The sequence below is a fragment of the Prunus mume genome, linkage group LG5 (assembly GCF_029339155.1).
Source record: "Prunus mume cultivar Tortuosa linkage group LG5, ASM2933915v1, whole genome shotgun sequence".
NCBI lineage: Eukaryota > Viridiplantae > Streptophyta > Magnoliopsida > Rosales > Rosaceae > Prunus > Prunus mume.
The window spans coordinates 4423500-4447447 of record NC_142702.1 but is presented as its reverse complement, the minus strand read 5'-3'; the positions used below and the strand labels follow the sequence as shown (position 1 = coordinate 4447447).

Sequence of the window (23948 nt, the reverse complement as noted above, 5' to 3'; positions counted from 1 at the left end):
GCTGCGCCATGACCACCAAGGCAAGAAGAAGAACCATCTCTCTATATATAAACCTTGTTTCTTTGCCTTAGAAAATAATCACAAAATTCCACTTTGATTTTCAAATGGGATCCTCAAGCACTTATTGTGTTGTTCTCAACTTGTCATTCCTTGTGTTCATCTTTTTTCTGGGTTCTTCGTTTGCTTCTTTTTCATCGTCATCGTCGTCGTCATCCTTGCACCCTTTAGTTTTCAACTCCAAAGTTCAACACCTTAACTACACAGCAATATCTGAGTTTAGGGTTGTGAATAGAAGATTTCTGGCTGAGTGTCCTCATCCGAGCCCTTATCTGCAAATTAGTATTAACTCAACTTCTTCTGGCCTTGGAGATGAAGAGTTCTTGAGTGTCAATGTTAGAGGTGTCCTCAATCCTTCCAAAGACGATTGGGTCGCCATGATTTCACCTTCTCATTCTGAGTATGAATTATATATATATAATTGTACACGTTAATTATCTACGAGTTTATTCATGCTTTTTTTTTTACCTTCATATTATTTCAATTTGTTATATATTTTTGGCTATTACATGATATATATGCAGTGTCTCAAGCTGTCCTTTAAATGGGATTCTCTATGCACAGACTGGCGATCTCAGCAAACTTCCTCTTCTCTGCCATTATCCTGTTAAGGTAAACAAAATTATCGTTTTCATATTACTCATGTCCTTTTTCCTTTTTCCTTTTTTCTTTTTTAAGAAAGAAATAACTATATATCCTTTTTTCTCTTTGTTGGTCCTTTTTTTATATAAATTAAAAAAAAAACAGAAAAGTTAGATATATGGTAATATTGATGCCAAATAATGTGAAATTGGCACCCGACTGATACACACCACTCACTCTCCTCCTTGTACGGCGATGTTGGATTCGTTTTAAAATTTCATCGTCCACCTTTCTTAGTTTTCAATTATTTTTGGCATGCGAAAGCCATATTAGCGAAAACTCGGCATAAAAAAAAGTTTTAGATTCTACGAATGGACGAGTTATACCGGTGATCATATTCCTATTCCTATAACAGTATTGATATATGTTAGGTTTCAAGAGTGTAGTCCTAATTAATAGTTAGGTCCCAAAAGAATTGCTCTTCGGTAGTAACAGAAATTATTAAATTGTAATGAATAAAAGCTAAAGAGAAAAAAATATATATATCACAAATGAAAAATTTAAGGGCCACATAGTTGGAAAAAGTGGCTGGGCATGGGGCAGCCCATGTTGTCTTTAATGTACGACGTTACTAACAATGTGGGGTTGAGAAAACCAAACATTTACGTACAAGGCAACGATGCACTGTCGCTTTGACATTTGACAAAGCATAATCCTACGGGCCTAACGGTTTATTCCTTTTGATTTTAATATTCATATCAATTTCCCGTATATTTTGTTGAGCGGATAATAATGAACCAAACATGAGTTAGTTGGATAAGTTGTGTGTTCATTTTCAATACAACTGTTTGGATTGTGTTTTCCTCATTATATTTGTTTGTTAGATGGTGGTGATTTTCTCAGCAACTTGATAAACAAAACATTGTGCATGTAGGGTGAGAGTCTTGGGAAAATATTAAGTTTGATGCATACTAAACTCTAAACCTTAAACCCCAACTACTTGGCTTTAACAAAAATATATACGTATGTTTAGATTTCACCATAGTTAGATATTGTTATCCTTTTTAGTATAATTGTCTTTTTAATTTGCAAGTCATTTTGGAAGAGCCAAAATCAGGTATGGGGAGAAGTACCTCTCATGCTTCTTAATATGTGTTTTTAAACGATTCTAAGGAGAAGTACTTGCTATGTGCACAGTGGCAAAGCCATTAAGGGACCAGTGTGGTCCCAGGCCCCCACTCCATTTTTTCCAATTTTATGTATATACTATACATTAGATTAGTTTTAGGATATTTATTCTAAAATAAACAATATATTAGGTTCTCATTGTCTATAAATTAACCATAAAACTTCTTGATCTCTTATCTACTTATCTCCCTTAAAATTTTCAAGTTAATTTATGATATTTGCACTAAAAGCTCCTAAATTTACAACATTTCTTTCTTTTTTCTTTTATTTAACTTAAGCTTTATATTTTTTTTATTTCCATCCTTTTTTCTTTTTTTTTTTGAATATTTCCATCCTTTTTTCATGTATGAGTTCATTGAGTTGGGTACCTTAGTGTTGGGATTTATGAACTTTTTTTTATTCTTCTCTATAAATTATTATAAGTTCAGTCTTTAATAGTGTAGACAAATTTAAAATATGAAATTCATGTTTCTAAAAATAAATAAAAATTTCATTACAATTATGATTGTAACGAATGTATATAATATTATTAATTTATATCAATTGATATTATGAAGTAGGCCAAAACGAGTGGTTAGTGTCAAATTAACTTATTAAGTGCTTAGCATTTTAACACTCCTATTCAAATTATTTTTAAAAATTTTGTGAAGGGTCCTCTCTAATGTGAAATTCTGGCTCCACCACTATCTTCTCCATAAAATCACTTACAACCACTTTAAAGTGATTCTCAAACAAGCCCTAAATAACCTGATTAGAAAGTAGGTGAAGGATCAATATAATTAAAACAAGAATCAACTAACTCTTAATAGTGATTTTTTTCTTAAAGGTCAGAAGAGGTTCCGAGTCCCTCTATCTCACATTGATAAGAAGAATAACAAAACAGACTGGCCTGTAATATGTAATATGTAGTACGTTGACATTTTTTGAAATTGCTGCAGGCAGCTTACATGAGCAATGATCCTGACTATCTGAGTTGCAAGAAGAAGGAATGCAAAAAGTATCGGAATGGTCGATGCTTGGTGTCCACTTGTGGTGGTGCATTATCATTCCATGTTATTAACATCAGAACGGACATTGAATTTGTGTTGTTTTCTGGTGGATTCGAGGCACCTTGCATTTTGAAAAGGTCAAGCCCTGTGAGATTTGCCACTCCAAATAAGCCATTATATGGACATCTATCGAGCATAGATTCGACGGGAACATCGGTAACACTCTATATTATTTTCACTATTAATTCTTGACATAGCAATAATTTACGTATATTCACAGTTTTGCAACACATGTAGTATGTAAAATTGAAAAATAAAATTTTCTCCTTTATGTGATTCTCGTCTTGAACTAATTAAGTTTAGCATGATTCTCGTCTTGAACTAATTAAGTTTAGCATGAAGTCACTTATGAAGGCTGCAAAGTGGTTTTGAGCTTTAAGAACAGCTTAATTTAATTAACAAATTGAAGCAAGTTCATTAAAATGTCTGTTTTCGTATATTTTTCCCATAAAAAAAAGATCGCCGAAGTGGTTCTATCAACTTGTGAGATCATAGTTCTAACACAATGAAACATGAATTATGGGTGCAGATACGATTAACATGGGTCAGTGGTGATCAGAAACCTCAGCAAGTACAATATGGTGACGGAAAAAACAGACGTCACAAGTTACTACATTTTCACAAGATGACATGCAAAGTCAGTTCCTCAACATCCTATATCCATATATAAGTTTCTCGTTACATGTATCATATTTAATAACTAAGTTAATTGACCATATCTCTTATAGAGGCAGGTTATATATATATCTCGACACCTCTGTAAAAGATGTGATCAACAATGTGATCATGCAAAATACAAATTCTAAAAGTTACACTAGCTTATTACCTTATGATATGGATTTCATGTTGAAGGTCTCCTTGATCTCTATTTTTTGCTTTTTTTTTTTTTTTTGGTACCTCTTTTGTAAATTGTAGGTTCAGCTCTACCAAGTCCAGCCAAGGACTTCGGATGGCATGACCCAGGCTTCATTCATACAGCAGTAATGACAGGACTTAAGCCTTTATCTAATTTCTCTTATAGATATGGAAGGTATGTATAAACCCCCTATCTAATTTCCACCACAAAACAAATATTTGGAAAAAGAAAAAGGCAACCGAGGCTATTTGAGGCTTGATTTCAAACCATTCCAAAATTTCAAAGAGATGTGGTGCAAGATGGAAGTGCTCAAAATATATTGTTTGCATTTAGTTATAAAGAGCCTTTTCATCTTTCCTACCAAATCTTGAACACAAAGTGACCTTATGTATGTGGGAATGGAAAATAAATTGCAGTGATTCAGTTGGTTGGAGCAATGAAATCCAATTCCGGACTCCCCCAGCAGGAGGATCTGATGAACTCAAATTTCTCGCATTCGGTGATATGGGAAAGGCTCCTCGTGATGGTTCGACGGAGCATTACATTCAGGTATACATGATACATTTAGTACTGCAATGCAATAACTATATGGTCATCATTCATCCACACCTCTAAGCCATAAATACTTTGTCAATGTATATACTAGTGCATTATTTTCAATTTTACTTATGCCCACCTTGAAGGAAAAGTAAAGGCTAAAGAGATTTTTAATCTTGTGTGGCATGAATAGCCAGGATCCCTCTCAGTAATTCAAGCAATGGCTGACGAAATAAATTCAGGGCAAGTAGATTCTATCTTCCACATTGGAGACATTAGCTACGCCACTGGATTTTTAGTTGAATGGGATTTTTTCCTACACCAAATAAGTCCTGTCGCTTCTCGAGTTTCTTACATGACAGCTATTGGAAACCATGAGAGGTATGCTCTTTTCTACCATAGTGGCAATGCATATTAATGTCCTGTCTATATAGTGTATCTCACATGTTATGTTGTCAAGCTTAATCTAGACCACATACATTTGAATAAAGAATCAACTCTATAAATGAACCAGCAGGCGGCTAACCACATAACACTAAACTTTCAGAAGATTTTCCTTAAAACATATGTTGACACCAAGTTGACCTCACCTAAACCCCACAATGAAATCCCACCAATTAAGGAAGGCCCATGCCCTCTCATATGCCTTCTCCATACCTCCTCCATGCCTAATCAAGGGGAGCCATATACCTAAATCCCAAAAGTCATGATGACTTGCCTACTTGTAAGGCGTACATAAGCAAGAGGCAACCAGCAAGCAGAGAAGGAAGGCTTTGCCTCTCCCACTCTAAGGCTCTCTTCTTTTACTAAGGCTTTATGCCTCTCAAATGCACAATGTAAAAGCTCTCTCCTATCAAATACATATTCGAAGCTCCACAGTGGATGTAACCTAATTATGGGTGAACCATTCAAAATCGTGTACGTGTGTGTGATTGTGTTTTCCATCCCTAATGATGTTTATCCAAATCTGTTCATGCATCAACAATATATGCTTGACCATGTATTTTTCAGGGACTATATAGACACTGGATCAGTTTACATAACCCCAGATTCAGGTGGAGAATCTGGTGTTCCTTATGAGACCTATTTTCCGATGCCAACCCCGGCAAAGGATAAGCCATGGTATTCCATAGAACAAGCAAGTGTTCACATCACGGTGATATCTACAGAGCATGACTGGTCCCAAAACTCTGAGCAGGTAAAGATAATTAAGCACTTCTGTAGTGCCTTATATTTATCCAATCTAGCATATGGTATTCTCAGCTTATTTGATGTTTTTCGCTTTGTTACTCTATGCAATGGATACACTATACAGTATCAATGGATGAGAAGGGACATGGCTTCTGTTGATCGATCCAAAACTCCTTGGTTGATTTTTATGGGGTAAGTGTAACTGAAATACCTTCAAGTTTTTGTAGTGTTTGTAACCATTATTTCTGTGTGTGTGTGTGCTTCTGTTTCATTCTACATTGCAGTGATTAAGAAGTGGACTATGTTAAATTATACACAATTTACAGTTTAAATTATGTTAATCCGATTATTATGTTCAAGATTACAATAATTTCAATTAGATTCTAGCTATTAAATAAGCCCATGATTTCCACCCCATCTTTTTATGTTGTAGTAAAATGCTTGTGACTTCTTCAAATGTTGCAGGCATAGACCCATGTATACCTCCGCAGATGGACTCTTCAGCGTTGATCCAAAATTTGTTTTTGAAGTGGAACCATTACTGCTTCAAAGCAAAGTAATTAACATCCCTCGCTAGCTAGTTCGATTGTTTTTTCTGTTTTTTTTTTCATTGTTCATCTTCTCCATGTCTTTTACTTATTTCGACATGGAGAAAAGAGAAGAGTTTCTCTTCCAAAAAAAAAAACAAAATAGCTCTTGGATTCGTTATGTGTCAAATTGGTTCTTTTTTGTTTCTTTCTAACATTGCTTTGGAAAATTGAACTAGGTTGATTTGGTCCTATTTGGTCATGTCCATAACTACGAGCGAACCTGCACGGTTTATAAGAGTCAATGCAAGGGATTGCCTGTTAAAGATGAAAATGGGATCGACACATACGATCATAGCAACTACAGTGCCCCAGTGCATGCAGTAATTGGTATGGCTGGCTTTACCTTGGACAAGTTTCCAACTGGTGTAAGTATCTCTCTCTACAACTATATACTTGTACATGTACTTAAGCGAATTTCTGTAAGAGTAGTAGTAGGATGGGTGAGCTCCTAAGATGTTGCATCCCTCTTTTCAGACAAAAATGAAACAGAAAAAAAGTAGTTCTTTCATTCTTCTTAACATGGAATTGGATTTTGATCGTTTAGGTAAATAATCCTTGGAGCTTATCGAGGATTTCTCAATTTGGTTATCTCAGAGGATATGCCACAAAGAAGGAGATGAAATTAGAGGTCAGTATGACAGTATGTGAACTTTGAGTTTCATAACAGAATATATATATGGAGAGAATTTTTTTCATATACATATTATACTTAGTTCGTGTTCATCAGAAACACTCAGCTTAGCTTGAACTTCGGCAGACCTTGATGTTCTCTAAATTTCTTTCATTTTTCAGTTCGTGAACGCAGATACAAGAAAAGTTGAGGACAGGTTCCGCATTACAAAAGCAAGCTCATCTAATTAGAAACATGTAATTTAATAATATATAGATGAGTTACTTCTATCTGTAAGTATTCAAGAAGAGGTAAATGGTAGTTGATTACCTTCTCTTTTCTTTAAAATAAAATAAAAAAATTGCATATCTCCTATGGTGGCCTAATTTTGGGCATTCTTCGTCCTACACATTTATGCTTCAATGCGTCATGTGTCTAAATTCCTATTGTCCAATTCTTTATTTCTTAAGTCATGTGGGACCCAATTAATATTCAATAACTTTAATTGATTAAATTAAACTATTCTAATTTGTTTAATTTGTTTAATTTGTTTAGGGTACTGATTTTTCCACCCCCTTTTTATCCACTTACATTCTATTTTTTTTAAAATTGTATGTATGTTCTCACTCATCTTTTGTTCACTTACACTCACTTTTATCTTATAATAAAAAGTATTATTAAAAAAAACAAAATGAAGTGTAGGTGGATAAAAGGAGAGTGGGAAAATCACCACCCTTTGTTTAATGACATAATTAATTTAAGTCACTAACTTGTCTCACAAGTATTGGTACCAGTCAACCATTCTTGACCGTGTCAAGTGTTGGGTCAACAATTGACCTTTGACTTTGACCAAGCCACAAAATTCCCTTCTCTCATATAATTCTTAATCCAATCCTTTTCGGTGTACGAGATCTTATAGGTTTTAATTAGCGAGGTAGTGCGTAAGTCCGACTTCTTCTAAATCGAGTATGAATTGTATTTCTCCATACAATTCTCCCACATTGGTGAAGGCTAATTGTAATTCTGCCTTAAAGGACTTTCACAAACTATGGTTGACACTGAGCAATATGTCATGGCTACTCAAGCTAAATAGAATTCATTGGAGAACCTATTCAGTTTGTGATTGCAATGCAATTTAGTCCTTGCCTAAAATAATACTTTATGTCACATTATTGTGATAAGGTTAACTCGTGTCAAATCCCTAATGCGACATTTCTAGGTTATATGATTCACTTAGATATGATTGCAAACATTCTTGTTTCAATTCTCATCCTATATTTTGGCCAAAGATTCAACGAATCATATCTCTTGAGTATTCTCTCTTTTTACTTAGAGTAGAGATTCTTTGTTATACATTTACATGCCTCTGTGAACTTGCTGCATATCCCGATAAGCACCTTTAAGTCATATCTTTTAATGTGACTGTATAGTGTTCTCAAAGATAAATGACTCGTCCATAATACAATTGTGATGTCTTAGGTCTGAGGACTAATTTGTAGTATCGCAACTTAGAATTACTTATTTGACACTTATGAGTAAAACTATCATACATTTATCTCATAAAACATAAAGACGTCAAACATCATATTACCATAATACAAATAGTGATATATATATATATATATATATATATATATATATAAGCAACCTAGTGGTTTTATCATACAAACTATACCATTTTGGAATTCAAGATACGCTCCAAAGGTAACCTCACTTTCTACATTCTCTCTAATATGTGACATTAATGTCAAAGATGTAAACTTTCATAAACCTACCAAGATTGGGACCTAGGTTGAGACTTGCATAAATCTCTAGCTTTTTCTTGCAAACGCCTTTATTTGATTTCATATTTGATATGCACAGAAGAAATCAGTGGCGAAATTATTAGAAGGTGTAAGGGTCTTCCTTTAGCTGCAAATTCACTTGGGGGTTTGTTGCGTGGTAAAAGAAATTATGATGAGTGGGATGACATACTGAAGAGTGAAATATGGGACTTGCAAGATGAGGATACCATTCTTCCGGCTGTGAGATTAAGTTATCATCATCTTCCTTCACATCTAAAACGATGTTTTGCGTATTGTCCCATTTTTCCCAAAGCTTACGAATTTGGAATATCATAATTAGCTTATGATAAAAAAAATCTGAAGCTTTAATTCCTATTTCCACAGAAAAAACACAGAAATGAAAACATATGAGAATCAAGAGACGATTCTTCTCTCCACCCTAATAAAAACACTTCCAACTTCTTCTGATATTTACTTCTCGTGTGTGCCTTTTAGTTGACAGGCGAAGGGTATTGCCTAGCGAGACTTTTATAAGCCTTGGTCCTACAAGAATAATGCTGTCTTCTGTACCTTTGTTCAGAAAGAGAAATGGCGAAAGGGGAGGAGGGGGAGAAAGATAACTGGGGAGGAAGACACGGGTCAACGTGTATCCCTAGGTTTTCATTTTTATTTATTATTATTACCCTTATTATTTTGTAGATTAGGACTCAAAAGGGTTGTTTTGGTAAAACAAGGAGTATGGGTGAGGGTGTAAACTACTAATAACATGTGCCCTTACATTATATCCAATGGCTTTTATTAAAGAGTTCCTCCAAAGTCCTCATTTTTAGGTCCTTAGGCAAGCGGAACTGATACTTTCTTCATATTTTTTGCTTGGAAAAATTTAAATCTAAAACCCAGCCCGTTCCATACTGTAGAGCCAAAATGCAGCTCACCCACCACAGTTGAATATACAACTAGATTGCACGGATTGGGCAGAACAAGCAGAAGATTGTGCCTTTCCTAAGAGTGCAATTGAAGTGAAACGACATTCAGTTCAGAAACGTTGTACAGCAAGCTATTTTTTATAACAATGAACTGGACATGTTATTTACATTGAAAGATTGGTAGCTTACAAGAGCACTCTTCCATAAAAAATTAAAAAATTAACAAACAAATTGAAAGAGGAGATACGAAACAATCAGTTGCTCCAAACCAAGTGAAATATATTCTTACTAGCACCCGCATTGACGACATTGTTACTCTGGGTTCTAAGCATCTCTTCTTGTGCACGGACATCGCCCTCCTAGTCAATAACATATGATTAAACTTGAGTGAGTACAACCGAAGTGCCAAAAACAGCTCTGCTCATTTCACCACCCATTATACAGCATAAATTATTTTAACAAGTTTTAAAAAAATAAAAATTTAAAAAGAAGATTGTATAGGTAAATAGATCAATGCCATTATATCATTATATCATTGTTATATAAGAATGGTGACATACTCAAACAGGTCTCAAGGAACATTTCAAGATTTTCTATTCAACAATAAGGATAAAAGAAAAATCAACAATAGATTCCAACATAAATAGAATCTTATGAGTCATGCATCCCAGGACATTGCGCATGTGTGAAAAATATTTTACTTTTCCTGTTTTAACATAACACATAAAAAGGCATAGCAGCACACTTAAAAAAACAATAAACAATAAACAAAAAAAGAATATAACAGCTCCTGCGTTGCATCTAATGGCTACTTGCAACTCTCACCCCTAGAAAGTCAAACATTTTATCCATCCATATGACAATTATGATTCCAAATGAAAAGACTGGGATAATCTTAACCATACAATACCAACAAAAAATTTCAAACACTACACAAAACATGATGGACTGAATAATTTTGTATGAGATCTCAGAATTCTTCAAACAAACCCTATATCTTTAACCGCTTTCAGAGAGTATCTTCGTTTGAAGAATCATCAAATATAGTTATTTCGCTTACATGTTATGCAATATAACCAATGCTTTTGAATCACTCTGTGGCACTCAACAAGATGGAACAATAAAAAACAGTTGACCCTATTTGCACCCGCCTTTAATCACTCCCCAAATTTCAAAAATCCCATATTTTTTTCCTTTTCATTTAGTTTTAAAAAAATGAAAATATGATATTTTTCCTCCCTCACCTGTGACCAGCACAGGCAGTGTTGATCTTTAAAAAAAAAAAAACTAAAGTCTAAAGAAATCTTAAAAATAGAAAATTAATGGAGGTAAAATGGAAATGGAAAATTATAATACCTAGAAATTTCTTCTTTTCTTGTTTTCATGTTTATCCATAGATCAGTGACCATGTTGGATGTCCAAGACATTAGGGTTGATTTTTTCACATTCTCCAAGGGTGGGGCACCCACAGTTGGTTAAAACAGATATTACCTAACACATTTAAAATTCCAACCCAAGGGAAGGACTTACAAGTAGAGAGTAGGCACGGGCAAGAGATAAAAGAGTTGGGTACAAATCCAGAACAGATATGGCAACTTCCTCAGTTACCTGGGGGACCTGCATGCATGATTAAGAAGTCTGTAAAGTTTGTTCACCATTTTCTCACTATCCTAGTTCTCAAAATTAAACAATAACTCAGCTATGTCATATATACTGTTTCAAAAGAGATCAGGAACCATTTACCCAATTTTTCATCCAAAACACCATTCACGTACTATGTTCAATGGAGTTCTTATGCTAAAAAGGACATGCTTCACTTACCTTTATAGAAATGCACCTTTTAATTTACTAGGTTCTATAAATCCATATATATACACATATATCCAAAAGGAGAAAAAAAACAATGCATGACCCATAGAAATTAATTTTATCCATAATTCTTTTTTAATGGAACATAGTTTGTTACATACCAATAGTAGACCCACGACTGCTTGTCAAATAAGGGATGGTAATCCTTTCTCTCAAAAACATTACATACCTGCATGAGCTGAATGGCAAAAACGTCACTGACTGTCATTTTATCCAGGTCTTGGCACCTTTTAACAAATTCATCAAAAGGAGGACAAACCCCAGCACGTATACATTGTTCCTCAGAGAATTCTGAATTGTAATACTGAGTTATTGCTTGAGTAAGATACACATACTTCTTCAATGTATCAGCCAAGCCAATGGTTCTCTGAACATCAAATCCCTCCAAAATCTCAGTTGTGAAACAGCTGCACAATATGAGATTTATAACTGTTGAAGATGGATTCAAATAATAATAATAATAATTCTTTGCAAATCGTTAGGACATCAGTATTAGGATTATTCTATTGTTTATTTTCCGTTATCACACAAAGGAATTTGAGATGTGCAACATCATGGATGGTAATCTTAAAAAACTTGAAAGACAAATTGAAACGGGAAACGAAAGGATCCTAGGATGTCAAATGATGTTTAAAACTAACATCTACAAAGAAGGTGCAAATATATGACACTTTCTCATAAACGTTTCACATCTAAAACCTATTGAATAACTAAATTGTTATAGCACCCTTACACAAGCTTACAGAGCATGGAATATCTGCCAAGGGGTAAAGGTGATCTTTTGCACCATATAGGACAGTGAGCAAGGTTTTATGTTGGATATTCTTTTTGAAGGCTATTTGATGCCTAAAGGTTGGAAATTAGGGTTTCAAAAGTATAGCAAAGTGGTTTTGTTTTAGTGATTTGTTTGGATGGAAAGTCTAATTCTGGGACTGTTAATAGGGATGTCTGCCCTTGAACAGTACCAAACTCTGGATGCCTTATGGTCTTAAAAGCAAACTATTACTACACTGATGCAGGTTGTACTGAAACAGATGGTTAGGAAAAAATCATCACTGAAAATACTTATGGCTGATATACATATTCCAAGGTTCATTTCCTAGTTTAACCAGGATGATTTGATTTAAAATTGTTTATGGTAAGTAGTAGTAAATGTAGCTTTAAAGAATATTCACAGAAATGCTTACGCTGTTTTAATGCTTTCTGCTGCTTCTGAAGTATTTGGATCACCTTCCACAAGATATATCAGTTTCTTTAGCCCACACCTCTAACAATATGCAATTGAAGGACCAAACATGTCAGAATAATGTGCATAGTGATATTTTAACAGTAAATCCAAATTTCACAGGCAACCAGAACCATCAAAAGCATGTAAAGGCTCACTTGAAGAAATAAATTTCTTTAGTAGACATGAGACAAAAGAGCCTAAAATGAGTAGGCAGAAGCAACCCAACAACAGAGAAACACAAATCAACAATTGTTCTTTTTCATTATATTGCACATAAAGAAGAATGTAATGAATGCATCACTCAATCAGTTATAATGATTCAAACAAAAGCTATGGAGTGAATCATGCCATCCTTGCACAGGATGATACTTTATTCTCATTCAAGCACATGAAAAACCTTATAAAGTCCAGAATATTCAAACATTAAAAGCATGCTTTTCTTTTAGTGCATTAACATAAACAGATAAATTCAATCTCAATTAATGTACTCTACCAAATAACTAAACCAATCAGCAAATTTAGCATTCATAAGCAAAGCTAAACTAAATAGTAATCCCAGTTTGCAGCAATAAATTCACGTTAAAAAGGAAACTGATGCTCCAGTAAGACATGAACCCAGCATGGGAGGTCATAACAAACATCGCCCCAGAAAATACTACTTTTCAATAGTTCTTGCTCAAAACTCTATCTCATGCGTTTTCTTTAAACTAGGAATGCTTCCCATCATTTCACTTTTTTTCTTCATACCCAATATGATGCTATCAATATGCATAAAAGCTTTTAATCCATTTACTTTAAATAAGAAAACGTATGATTATTTTCAACACCTACCAAACAACATCGTCTACAAAGACTGGGAAAATAAAATTAACACAGATGGGTACCAAGAATAGGCAAGTGGATCTGGCCTAAACCTTTCAGGCACCAAATTGCTTGCCCGAGTACATGTATAAAGACATATATGGCTGATTCCCTTAAAAAACTAAATTAGATGCAAACAACGAATTCTGCAAGTACATCTGGCCTTAAATTTCAGACACCAAATGGCTGGCCTAAGTACATCTATCGAAGATATATGGTTAGGTTTATCAATTCTTCATCCTTGGGTTGCATATACTTAACTTATGATAGGAGCAAACAAAAATGTTACAAAAATCCCCAACAAGGGATAATCATGTCACGTTGAATATAATAATATCCATACGTGAAGGGAGAAAAGAATAAGAGCAATCACCAATAGCAATATGTTTTCACTTTTCCATCTTCTTCGCAAGAAAAGATTTCAGTCTTTTATTCTGATATTCTTCATTTCATTGTATAACATGTAAAATTAGTAATTTAATATTTAGCAATAAGATGCACTAGCGGCAGATTGATATTAAAAGGTAAAGGTAAAGGTAAAGCGGGAGAAATGCCAAGTTTTCACAATAAAACTGTCAAATAATAAGCATACAAACAACAGATAATAAGCATACAAACAACAGATGAAAGATATAATAGCAAACTTCGTATAACTGATACAAGTAAAACATATAGTCTTTCCAATAAGAATCAATACCAAGAGTCTCAATTTCTGATCCCTGTAACGGTTGTCTCTAATTGAACTGCGTAAGTCATCAACATTCTTCCTCTCAACAATAAAATCAAGTACATATTCGCTCTCAAGATGCTTATGGCGAGCTATCCAGATTCCGTCTCCAACTGGTAACCTCCTAACCTGTAGAAGAGTCAGTTCGTTAATTATAGTTTGCAGATAGTTTGCAGTAAATGGAGAAGATATTAAAGCAACAATATGGACAAGTACCTCTCAAGCTAGTAAGCCAAAATTAATTACAATGTAAAGTAACAATTAGAAAACTCACCACTTTATTCTAGACATCTACGTGTGATGTCATTTAGGTCAATAATCACAACAATTTGAGATTCAAAGCAGCAACCAAACTTAAAGAAGACTACGACAAACCCAAAACATAATGAACCGAAGAGCGAAAATGTTCCTGGAGCCAAATACTTTTAAAAGAGTTCTTAAAATCCCAGCTGAATTTTATGAATATCAGCCAAAAAAACCCTTTGATTTCGGAATTAAGGCAATTGAATTATTTAGCAAAAAGTAAAAACAATATGTATAATGGACTATAAGATGGGAAGCAAATGTTCTCAAGTCTATCACTATCACATCATGCATAGCAACAGAACAATATGAAGAGACAATGAGTAAAGTGCTACATAGAGGAAACTGAAATCCCAAGGTGGATTCTTGCTCAGTAGAGGATAGTGGAAGAGACCAAAGTACCCCAATTGCTAGACTCACACGTTTCTAAAACAACATACTCTAAAGTCTAAACCCAGGGTAGCATAGATGCAGGCAGTCCCCAAACCAAAAGGTTTCAAGCATAAGAACGACAAATGCCTGTAAATAACTCAGAGGCAATAATATTATTGACAGTTCTCTACAGGTATATAATCTACAAGAGAAGAACAAAATCCACAGAACTAGTACATTTAAAAAAATTATTTAACTCGAAAATTAATAGGGATACAACAAAGGTTTCCTCATTTTATTTAAAAGTTCAAACTGACTCAATCATGAAGAAGCAAAATATGCCAAACACTATACAAACAAACAAAAAGGTAATAAAAGAAAGCACCACAAACTGCCATTGATATGTGAAACCAATACAGACAAATGATATACAACAGTACAAATTCTAGTTAATGTTCAATGTAAACCACTAGAAGAACTAACATATAAAAGACTACAAGAACTCACCTCTATTTTGATTTTGAATTGAGAACGAACATTCTCAATAATTCTCCTAGACCGCGATCTAAAATCACAATGCATATAAAATTAATCACAGTAGTTAAAAACACCAGCAAAAGCTCAACATATAACAAACTAGTCCTACACTGCATTCTCAAGGATATGGAAAAAAAAATTATAGTAATAATTGTCATATTACCAATTCTTTGTATTAAACTAAAAACAAAAAATCATAAAAATCAAAAGAGCCCCAAAACCAACAGCAGCCTCATCTCCTCCGGCAGCTCCTCCCTCTGATGACGGCGAATAGCCAGCTGCCACTCGCCCTCCTCTCTCTTTCTCTCTTTTGTTTCCCTTTCTCTCCCACTCGGATCAGCGGGGGAAAGGCAGGCCAGCAACCTTGCCACCGATTTCAGATCTGAAGGCGACAAGGTCGCCAGCCACCCTAGCCACCAATGCAGTAGGGGATAGTGAGAATAAGAGAAACAGAAAGGAGGGGAGTGGCAACTGCTGAGTCCTGTCTGGGACTAGCCAGAGTGAGGAGCCACCAAAGGTGGGGATGGTCTTGCTGTCGGGTTGGGGGGTCAGGCTATTTTTTTCCAGTTTTGTACGGGGTCAACTGGGGAGTTTGGGGACAAAGCCTATTGAGCAAACAATAGGATTCATAGAGAATTTCCCAGATAATTATTGGCATAACCACAAAACTGTTTCGGTGTCAAGACAGAATAACAACAATCTTTAACTAGCTTCATCATTTAAAAAAGTATGGCAGATGTAAAATTCATAAGTTACTGACCCCTGAGTAGCAAATTGTTCTCGATCATCCAATACCAAGATTACTTCATATGCATCCTCAAATCTCTCCCCAAAGCTTAGAGGTGGTATGGATAAAACACTCGAACTTGCTTCATAATTATCCAAAGTAGGCTTTGGCACAGGATGACTCTAGGAAAGCCAACAAGTCAATGAGCAACATATAACAGTATACTGGAAAAGATGACTTTTGATTGTAAGAAAAAATGTCTACAACCATCTGCCCCCTAAAGTATTATTTGTAGTAAAAGTCTCATATGAACACAATTTTAGTGCGTTCAATTTGACATGATATTTTCAGAGCTAAATCCATTCAACAAAAGCCACAATATTTAAAAACAATTACCCGACGAATCTAAGCCTCATTTAAATTTGAGGTTCTGCACTATAGGCAGATTTTGGCAGAAGCACCGAGGTAGCCTCACTGAAATTTTCTTTGAAAAAAGAAAACACAAACAAAAATGAAAGCAGTCAAATAAAATTAACCTTAGTTTTTTTTTTGTTTTTTTAATGCGCTATTTATTATAACATTTGGAAAATAAGATCTGGTGTACTTTAAACTGAGAACATCACATTTTTGTTAACAAGAAAAGGAAAAGCCAAACCATCAATTTTCTCGGTACAAATTTTCCCCAAGAGTCATTTTCAAATGTTTTATATTATATTTTAACAAAATAATTGTCTATCAAATTTTAGTAAATATATCTGTTTCATCTATGTAAGTGAATGGTTACTTATTTTCACAACTTATTCGTTTTACTTAATGACTCCTCTTTCAGCTTCAAAGGCTGGAAAAAAAAAATGGGGGTAGATGGTTCAAATTCCATGATTCTATTCCCATTATGCAGTACTTGGTACATGACATATGCATCAGTCAAATATGCAAGATATGCCCCTGGAATAGTGTTATCATCGTATTTAAACTGAATTGACACATCACATACAGAGGATGAACAAGCTCTGAACGTAAAAGACTTTGATACTGGCTCGTCAGAATTAATCTTCGCCACATGTCCACCATCGCAAGAACTCATTACACAATCTCTATGACCTGAGCAATTATAAAGAGCTTTATAAGAAAGGGGGTTTAGATGGTTTTGGAGAATTGGAGCATCTCACTATGACTTAGCATCTTACAGAGAAAGCTTACCATCTGCAACCGTGTAAGTGATTGGTTCTGCACAAAGATCTTTCCTTAAAGTCTGAGACTTCAAATGCAAACCATAAACTTCTTCTTCGCGAAGACGACACAGAACGGATGGCCATAGTGAAGACATTTCCTTGCCAAGGGAACTTTCTGAAACTTCAGTAAAAGCTTGAACAATCTGTTCCTTAGAATACCCCATGGGCATAAACTATAGAAAAGAGAAAATGAATCAAGACAAAATATTGACCTAGAAAAGAGCAAATAATTATAACATGCACTTCAAAGTGCTATGGCCAGGTACACAAGAAGCAAATCAATGTAACATTTCATGTATTTCTATATAGTTCACGCTCAATGAAAAAAATTTAAATGAAAGGAAAAGCAAGAGAGATATCAATTGAAGCTTATGGATATCGTCTCAAAAATACTTGGTTATGAAGTTGAATAGAAACCGGACATGATATTTCACCAAAAAGATAAATTTAAAAGAAAACTTCAGGGCCCATTCTGTAACATTTTCTATTTGTTTTTTTTTTTAAGTTTTTTAAAAAAAATTGGGAAGGAGAAGTGAAGAAAAGTGAGAAGAGAGATGACGGATGCGAAAAATGTGAAGGAGAGGGGAGAAATATATAGAATTATGTACACTTCTTCATTTTGTCATGACCTCTCTCATTTCTCATCTATCTCCTTTCTTCCATGCTTTTCTTTACTATCTATTTTACAAAATAGAGTTTTAAATAAATTTTAAAAAAATGTAAATATAAATATGAGAATATAAAATATAAAAACTGGAAACCAGAAACAAAAACTTACAGAACGGGGCCTCAATAATGTGCCTGTCTTATTAAGTTGAGGTTATTGAGCTTGAAATACATCATTGGGCTTGTTTCTATATGGATGATTAAGCTTTTGAGATCAATTATTACCTAAAATGATGGGTTTATATGTCAATCAATTCTACTGTTTGAACCTATTGACTCTTGTTTCGGGTAGAGTGACATTTTGCTTAACTGACTCACCAATGTTCTTACAATACCCTTAACCCTAATCCTATCCTTTTATTTTCCTAAGCATTAGGTGGAAACCCCTCAGATGTGGGTGAGCAATGTCTGGGGCCCCTAGGTTGGTTGGCTCAGGTGAAAACCATATTTGGTTGGCTTCGGTTCCGCAGCAAGTCTAGAGACATCAAATAAGATGACAACACGTGGAAAAATCTTTTTTGAGAAATAAAAAAATAGGGTCGACTTCACGATTTCACAAAAATGGTTATGGAACCACAGCCCTGAACCCTGTTAACAAAGATAAAGGAAGCCAACACGGGTGGGTCGAGTCAGGCAGACAATTTTCAGTCTCATTAATATTATTCCCAACCCTAGAAATAAGTTGTTTATGTTTATTTGTAATTCAACTGAAAATATTTCATATTTATATGCCCACAAAGATGTCTATGAAATTAGATGGTTAAAAGATGAACTTATAGAAACATAAGGCATCCACTAAGAACAAATACATAAGAACATCGGCCGCGGGGGGGGGTTGAGCGGTGGGGGTGTTGTCTTATTAACTTTGTTTTTCTGCAACAAAATATTCATTTGATTGACAATCTGAAAGATAGGCAAACAACGTAAAAATCAAACTCCATCCAGGATGTAGATGACCAGAACAAAATCTCCTCTTTCAAATCCAATATCAATATTAATTTATAATCAAGTGGGAACCACAGCCCATGGCATGACTGGATATTGAGGGAGAAAGAAAACTCATATTAAAGGGTTGGTATCAACTGAACTGAGCAACTAAGACCACACACTTTAATTAATATGCTTAACCTGGGAAAGGAGTGTGTTCAGAAAATAATATAAAAATCAACTGATTATTGTTCCCAGTCCACAATTCAAGATAAACATTAAAAGCTAGCTAGATATGTACCTTGTCAAGGTATTCCCGTGGAATATCAAACGGTTTCTCCCGCCTACTTAGATTAGTGGGCAACAATGTCACCTCTGTGGCTGAGCCCGGATGAGCAAGTCCCTGATGTGAAATATTGTCCACATTCAGAACAGAAGGCCCTTTGGCATTAGCAGATTGTTCTACAGGCTCTGCCAAACCAGACCTCATGAGACATTCACGTGCAGCTTCCTGACCTTCTTCAGTAAGCATGTACCTACAGTGTCGGCATGCATTACACATCTGTTAATGTGCAAATGCAATCTAAGTGAAACTTGACAACTTCCAGGTACTGCTTGATGTAATACTTGCTTTCGCAGAATTTGGTACAGACAAGTACTAACTCATATTGAAAACTAACCATATCACAAACAAGGTTCCAGAGCTGGTAATCATATATTAGCTAAAGCCTCTTACCAAATGTTATTTACCTAAAAAGAAAATATTTGCCCATGTGCCAATGGACAAGACATTCTTCTATTAAATGGCAAGAATTAAGTACTACAACTCATCAATGATTCTAATAAATTCCACATCATAGTCTACTTGTGAATCATCATTCACATCAAAGTATACCTTTCCTACTGCATTTTCTTAATGGGGAATGATTTTGTAAGCAATTCAACTTTCATAAAGACACTTCGATTTATTTATTACTCCTGAAACAATCTAAACATTTCCACGTAAAATTGTAAAAAGTGCATAAGGCTAGAGATCTTGCCATTCAAATTTACAAGTTTTGAGGCAGAAAAACAATATAAGATACTTACATAGTTCCTTGTTAGCATAAAGTAAAACCAAATAAATATAAATGAAGAAGAAAAAAAAGCCATACTTTGCGGGGCAACTTGATTTCACAACCAGTCCCTTGGTTATCAATGTTGTCATGCAGGACCATCCACTATACCATTCCTTTGCAGAACTCGCAAAGTGTCCAAGTTTTCCCTTTCCCTTCTCTGGCCTAAGAACAAACCAGGTCTCAGAACATCACAACTGAACACAAATAACAAAGAAATTTGCAGAACTGATATAATGAATCACAACATACATAATTGGCACACGAGAAAGTCCACTTGCTTCAGCTGCATCAATAAGCTCCTGTTTACGCATAAATTCATTCCCATTTTCAGTTCCCCTGAAAAACTTATCATTAACTCCAACTTCAAAAAGTTGATAAAGCACATTCAATTAAAGCTGTGAATAAGTGCTTACTTAGTTAAATAACATTACAGTTTACCTGTAAAGTGTGATCAATAATGCATATGCCACAGAATTCTTTTGTGGAAGATAGCGCCTGCTTCCTTTGTTTCTCTTACCTAAAACACATGCATATTCGACAGCAAAACGAATCAATTTAACATTAAATCAAGTACAGAGAATGGAAAGCCAATGAATTATTAAAAGTACCCTTTTTTGTTAAGTCTTCTGGTTCAGAACTGCTTGAACCAGTCTCAAAAAACCCTTGCATAAGCCGCAGAATCCACTTCCCCACACCCCTGCACCAACATATGAATGGTGCACGTCATTCCAATAAAATAAATCATGAAATTGCAAACCCCTAAACAGCTTCCAAACTAATCAAGACATTTTTTATTCTTCTAGACAAGTAATAATGACTCGATTTCATTTTTTTAGTTTCCAATGTGAAGACCTCTTCCTGAAAATGATATGAATTAGATTCAATTTTCTCATTCCATTCTTATTATGTCAGCTCCCTACAAGGTAAGAATAAGGACAGAGACAGAAATGCAAGGATGTATGGGCTATAGCCCATTCTAAATTTTTGTAAATGCAGTAGAAACCTCTATTTCTATTGCAGTTTCTCACACCCAGAGAAATTCAAAATTATTGCTGACAGGAAAAATGGAAAACATTATCATCGCATACACATATCTTCTTTGTTTTACATACTAATAATAATCATGCTTTATTTTTTGTCCAAAAAAGTTTTCTCCAAGAGCAAGGCAATGCCAACTTGCTAATATACATGTAAAAAATATGGCCAAAAATTTTACCTTAAAATAAATTAAACAAATTTTCTAAATTTGCTGCAGTGACATTAGCCGTCTTGCAAACAATGCAAACGTTTCTATTTTTTAAAGGTCCCTTAATTTCTTTCTCTTCCCACCCTTCTCTCATCCATTCTTCCTCCTTTTCATTCATTTCCCCACTGTCACTTCTATTTTTAAGTAATTAAGAAAACTAAAACCTGGATGCGAAGAATGTTACAAAATGGACCTAAGATTTTATAGTGTTATGTACAATGCATAGAATAGGTATAGTTATTTTTTAGAGTATAAAATTTCTGCTTTTAAATGAAATTCATCATATTGTTTGAACTTTTTTTAGGAACGTATAATTTCAAAGAAATAAACTAGACTTCATTGAAATTTCCACAATTTTTCACTTTGGAAAAAAATATTAGTTCCTAATGCAAGTCCAGCCCTGTCAATTTTAAAATCCTGGATCCATCCCTGGGTAAGAGAAAGAATGAAATTTTGTCTTAACCACAATTTTTCCACAGCCAAACAGAGGAAACTTCATATTGATTATACTACTGTAACCAAAATAATACAAAAAAATTCTTGGGTAAGACTTGTTTGGCATATCAACAATAAACTCTCAATAAAATATTTTAAAAATCAAGAAATTAACAATAAGCTGAAGTTACATAATCTCAAGAATATCTTATTCCACAAAAGTACATGAGCTCCTGTGAAAAAAAAAAATTACAGTTCAACTTCAATCACTATACCTTGGCAGAGTGAACAAAATTAAACAAAATATATTATCAAAACCACTAAAACCAAAATTATAACTTCAGCATCATAAATTGTCCATAAAACTAAATAAAAATGCTTTAATTGGTTAAGATTATAAACCTCACAATTGACAATCTTCCATTCCAAGAATGATCAAAATTAAACCCTGATTAAATATAAATGCAAACTTTCTAGAGAAATCAAAACAGAGCTTATAAAACTCACTTGATATGGGAAAACTCTTTAAGGGTTTTAATAGGGTTCTTGGAGTTGCAGACATTGGAGTAAGCCTTAGAAAGAGTCATTTCGATGTTCTCGGAGATGCCTTTGGGCTTTTGCTCGGCCATTTCCTGCCACTTCCGTAGCATGTACGCTGCGAGCTCTTCGTTCTCCGGGCACTTGCTCACCATGCGCTTCTGCTGCTCCATTGAATTGGGATTTTGGGGTTTTCGGAGAGAAGGGTGGGCGTTGAGGGAGGAAGGAGGACTGAGGAGGGAGCTTGAAATTGAAATTGTGGCATTCTTGTGAAAAGACCGATGTGTCCTCTTTAACAAATGACGTGGCGGTGGCGCGATGTAACTTAATTGTTCTGGTTTCAAAATTGGGTTAAATCACATTTTCTCCTCTTTTTTGACCCACTTTTTATGGGAAGGGAAAATGAAATTCAATGGGCGGTGTAAGGTTTCATTTTCACCGTTATTTTTGCATGTGTCAGGAACTATTTTTCATGTTTGGATTTACGAAATATAATTTCTCATTGATAAGCTTAATTTTTCATGAACCAAACACAACCGTAATTAAAAACGTGTCATTTTGATATACATTATTGAAATTATTTTTTTAATTATTGAGCCATTCTCCAATTGATTGTTCTAGTGAAGAAAAATAATTTGGATTAATTTATACAGATATTGGAATATTGAAACTCCTAAAATTAATTTCTTTATTATTTCAATTTTTTTTTAAATAAAAAATTTAGAAAAATATGATATATTGCATTCATAATTTAGGCATCAAAATCGTCACTTACAAGGATCAATACAAATACAAATAGCCACATAAGGTTAATACAAATATGGAAGTACTGTAACCACAAAAGGGTTAGTCCAAATATGGAGGAATCTACTGGTATCAACAAGTGCACAATGTGTATCTCCACTCATAGCCATACATGACCTAAATTTCGAATAAGAGCCACAAGCCTAGACAACTACACAAAGATCTTAGCGCACAAAACTACAACTACAACTACAACCTTTAAACTGTCACAAATAAAATCTAAAATTAGATATTAAAATCACGTAAGAAACTCAAAAAGAATTCATGCACTTATTACAACTATAAAAAAAAATTGCAACACATAACAACAACAAAACGCAAATATGGGCTTAACCAAGTTGGCTAGAGCAGATGTGCTCCCCACTCTGCACCCGAGTTCGAATCTCTCTTTCCGTAATTTAGATTAGTTTAAAGTAAAATATCATTTGTATAAAATAATAAACATTTATAAAAAAAAACATAAAGAATCCCAAATCTCAACCACCAGCACCAGGAACACCATTATCATCCCACCGCTACCTCCTCGCCGCCTCCACTGCCACCTTGTTCCCATTATCATTACTACTAGTCCTACGTGCCATCAGTCTAACCTGCCTTCGTTACCTTTTTTTGTATTTTTTTACTTTGTGGTATCATATATATATATATATATATATATATATATTTATTTATATATGTTGAGGCTTTCTATAGTAACCATGATGTCTAAGGACATCTTATTTCTAGATTATAAACTAATTATTAGAATCGTTCAGATTTGATTTCTTTCTTGGATTATTCACACACAAAAACAGTTGAATTCGAATTTTTATAGTGATTTGATTGTCCACATTTTTTTAAAAATTTTTTTTAACAAACTATGATTTTTGGGTTGTTGCATATATTAAATGACCAAACTCTTGAAGAATAACTTAAAAATTACAAATATATTTATCAAATTTCTAATAGTTGGAATAACTACTAGAAATTGATAATCAAGGTGACATAAA

General features: G+C 34.3%; 2 protein-coding genes across 4 annotated transcripts; one reads left to right on the top strand and one right to left on the bottom strand.

Moving 5' to 3' along the window:
• Nucleotides 1-7067, top strand: LOC103330620 (putative inactive purple acid phosphatase 27). The gene is made up of 13 exons (XM_008233216.3): nucleotides 1-457; nucleotides 582-669; nucleotides 2766-3032; nucleotides 3406-3513; nucleotides 3792-3906; nucleotides 4149-4281; nucleotides 4463-4650; nucleotides 5281-5467; nucleotides 5585-5652; nucleotides 5926-6016; nucleotides 6227-6415; nucleotides 6595-6678; nucleotides 6843-7067. The coding sequence occupies exons 4-13, from the start codon at nucleotides 3507-3509 to the stop codon at nucleotides 6909-6911; spliced, it is 1131 nt and encodes a 376-aa protein (XP_008231438.2). The 5' UTR covers nucleotides 1-457; nucleotides 582-669; nucleotides 2766-3032; nucleotides 3406-3506; the 3' UTR covers nucleotides 6912-7067.
• Nucleotides 7068-9489: 2422 nt separating this feature from the next.
• On the bottom strand, nucleotides 9490-22421 carry MUS81 (Restriction endonuclease, type II-like superfamily protein). Of its 3 annotated transcripts, XR_016127419.1 has the most exons (16): nucleotides 22126-22421; nucleotides 20546-20634; nucleotides 20376-20454; nucleotides 20187-20273; nucleotides 19974-20099; nucleotides 19121-19355; nucleotides 17195-17399; nucleotides 16989-17095; nucleotides 16028-16176; nucleotides 15238-15295; nucleotides 14026-14184; nucleotides 12427-12506; nucleotides 11575-11646; nucleotides 11341-11417; nucleotides 10901-10987; nucleotides 9490-9729 (listed from the first exon to the last, which is right to left on the bottom strand). XR_016127419.1 is itself a non-coding variant. In XM_016794154.2 (15 exons), exons 1-15 carry the CDS (start codon nucleotides 22326-22328, stop codon nucleotides 9625-9627), a joined length of 2007 nt encoding a protein of 668 aa, XP_016649640.2. In that variant the 5' UTR covers nucleotides 22329-22416; the 3' UTR covers nucleotides 9490-9624. The 3 variants fall into 3 exon arrangements, 1 of the variants encoding a protein (XP_016649640.2); XR_016127418.1 differs by having other exon boundaries at nucleotides 11341-11646; nucleotides 22126-22420; XM_016794154.2 differs by having other exon boundaries at nucleotides 11409-11646; nucleotides 22126-22416.
• Between the last annotated feature and the right edge of the window lie 1527 nt (nucleotides 22422-23948).

Coding starts and splice junctions, on each gene's coding strand:
- MUS81 (XM_016794154.2), bottom strand. CDS start 22,328: ATGGAGCAGCAGAAGCGCATGGTGAGCAAGTGCCCGGAGAACGAAGAG. Junction 17,400..19,120: donor CACGGGAATACCTTGACAAG/GTACATATCTAG, acceptor TCTTTTCTATAG/TTTATGCCCATGGGGTATTC. Junction 17,096..17,194: donor CACTTACACGGTTGCAGATG/GTAAGCTTTCTC, acceptor ATAATTGCTCAG/GTCATAGAGATTGTGTAATG.
- LOC103330620 (XM_008233216.3), top strand. Junction 3,907..4,148: donor TTCTCTTATAGATATGGAAG/GTATGTATAAAC, acceptor AATAAATTGCAG/TGATTCAGTTGGTTGGAGCA. Junction 6,017..6,226: donor CATTACTGCTTCAAAGCAAA/GTAATTAACATC, acceptor AAATTGAACTAG/GTTGATTTGGTCCTATTTGG.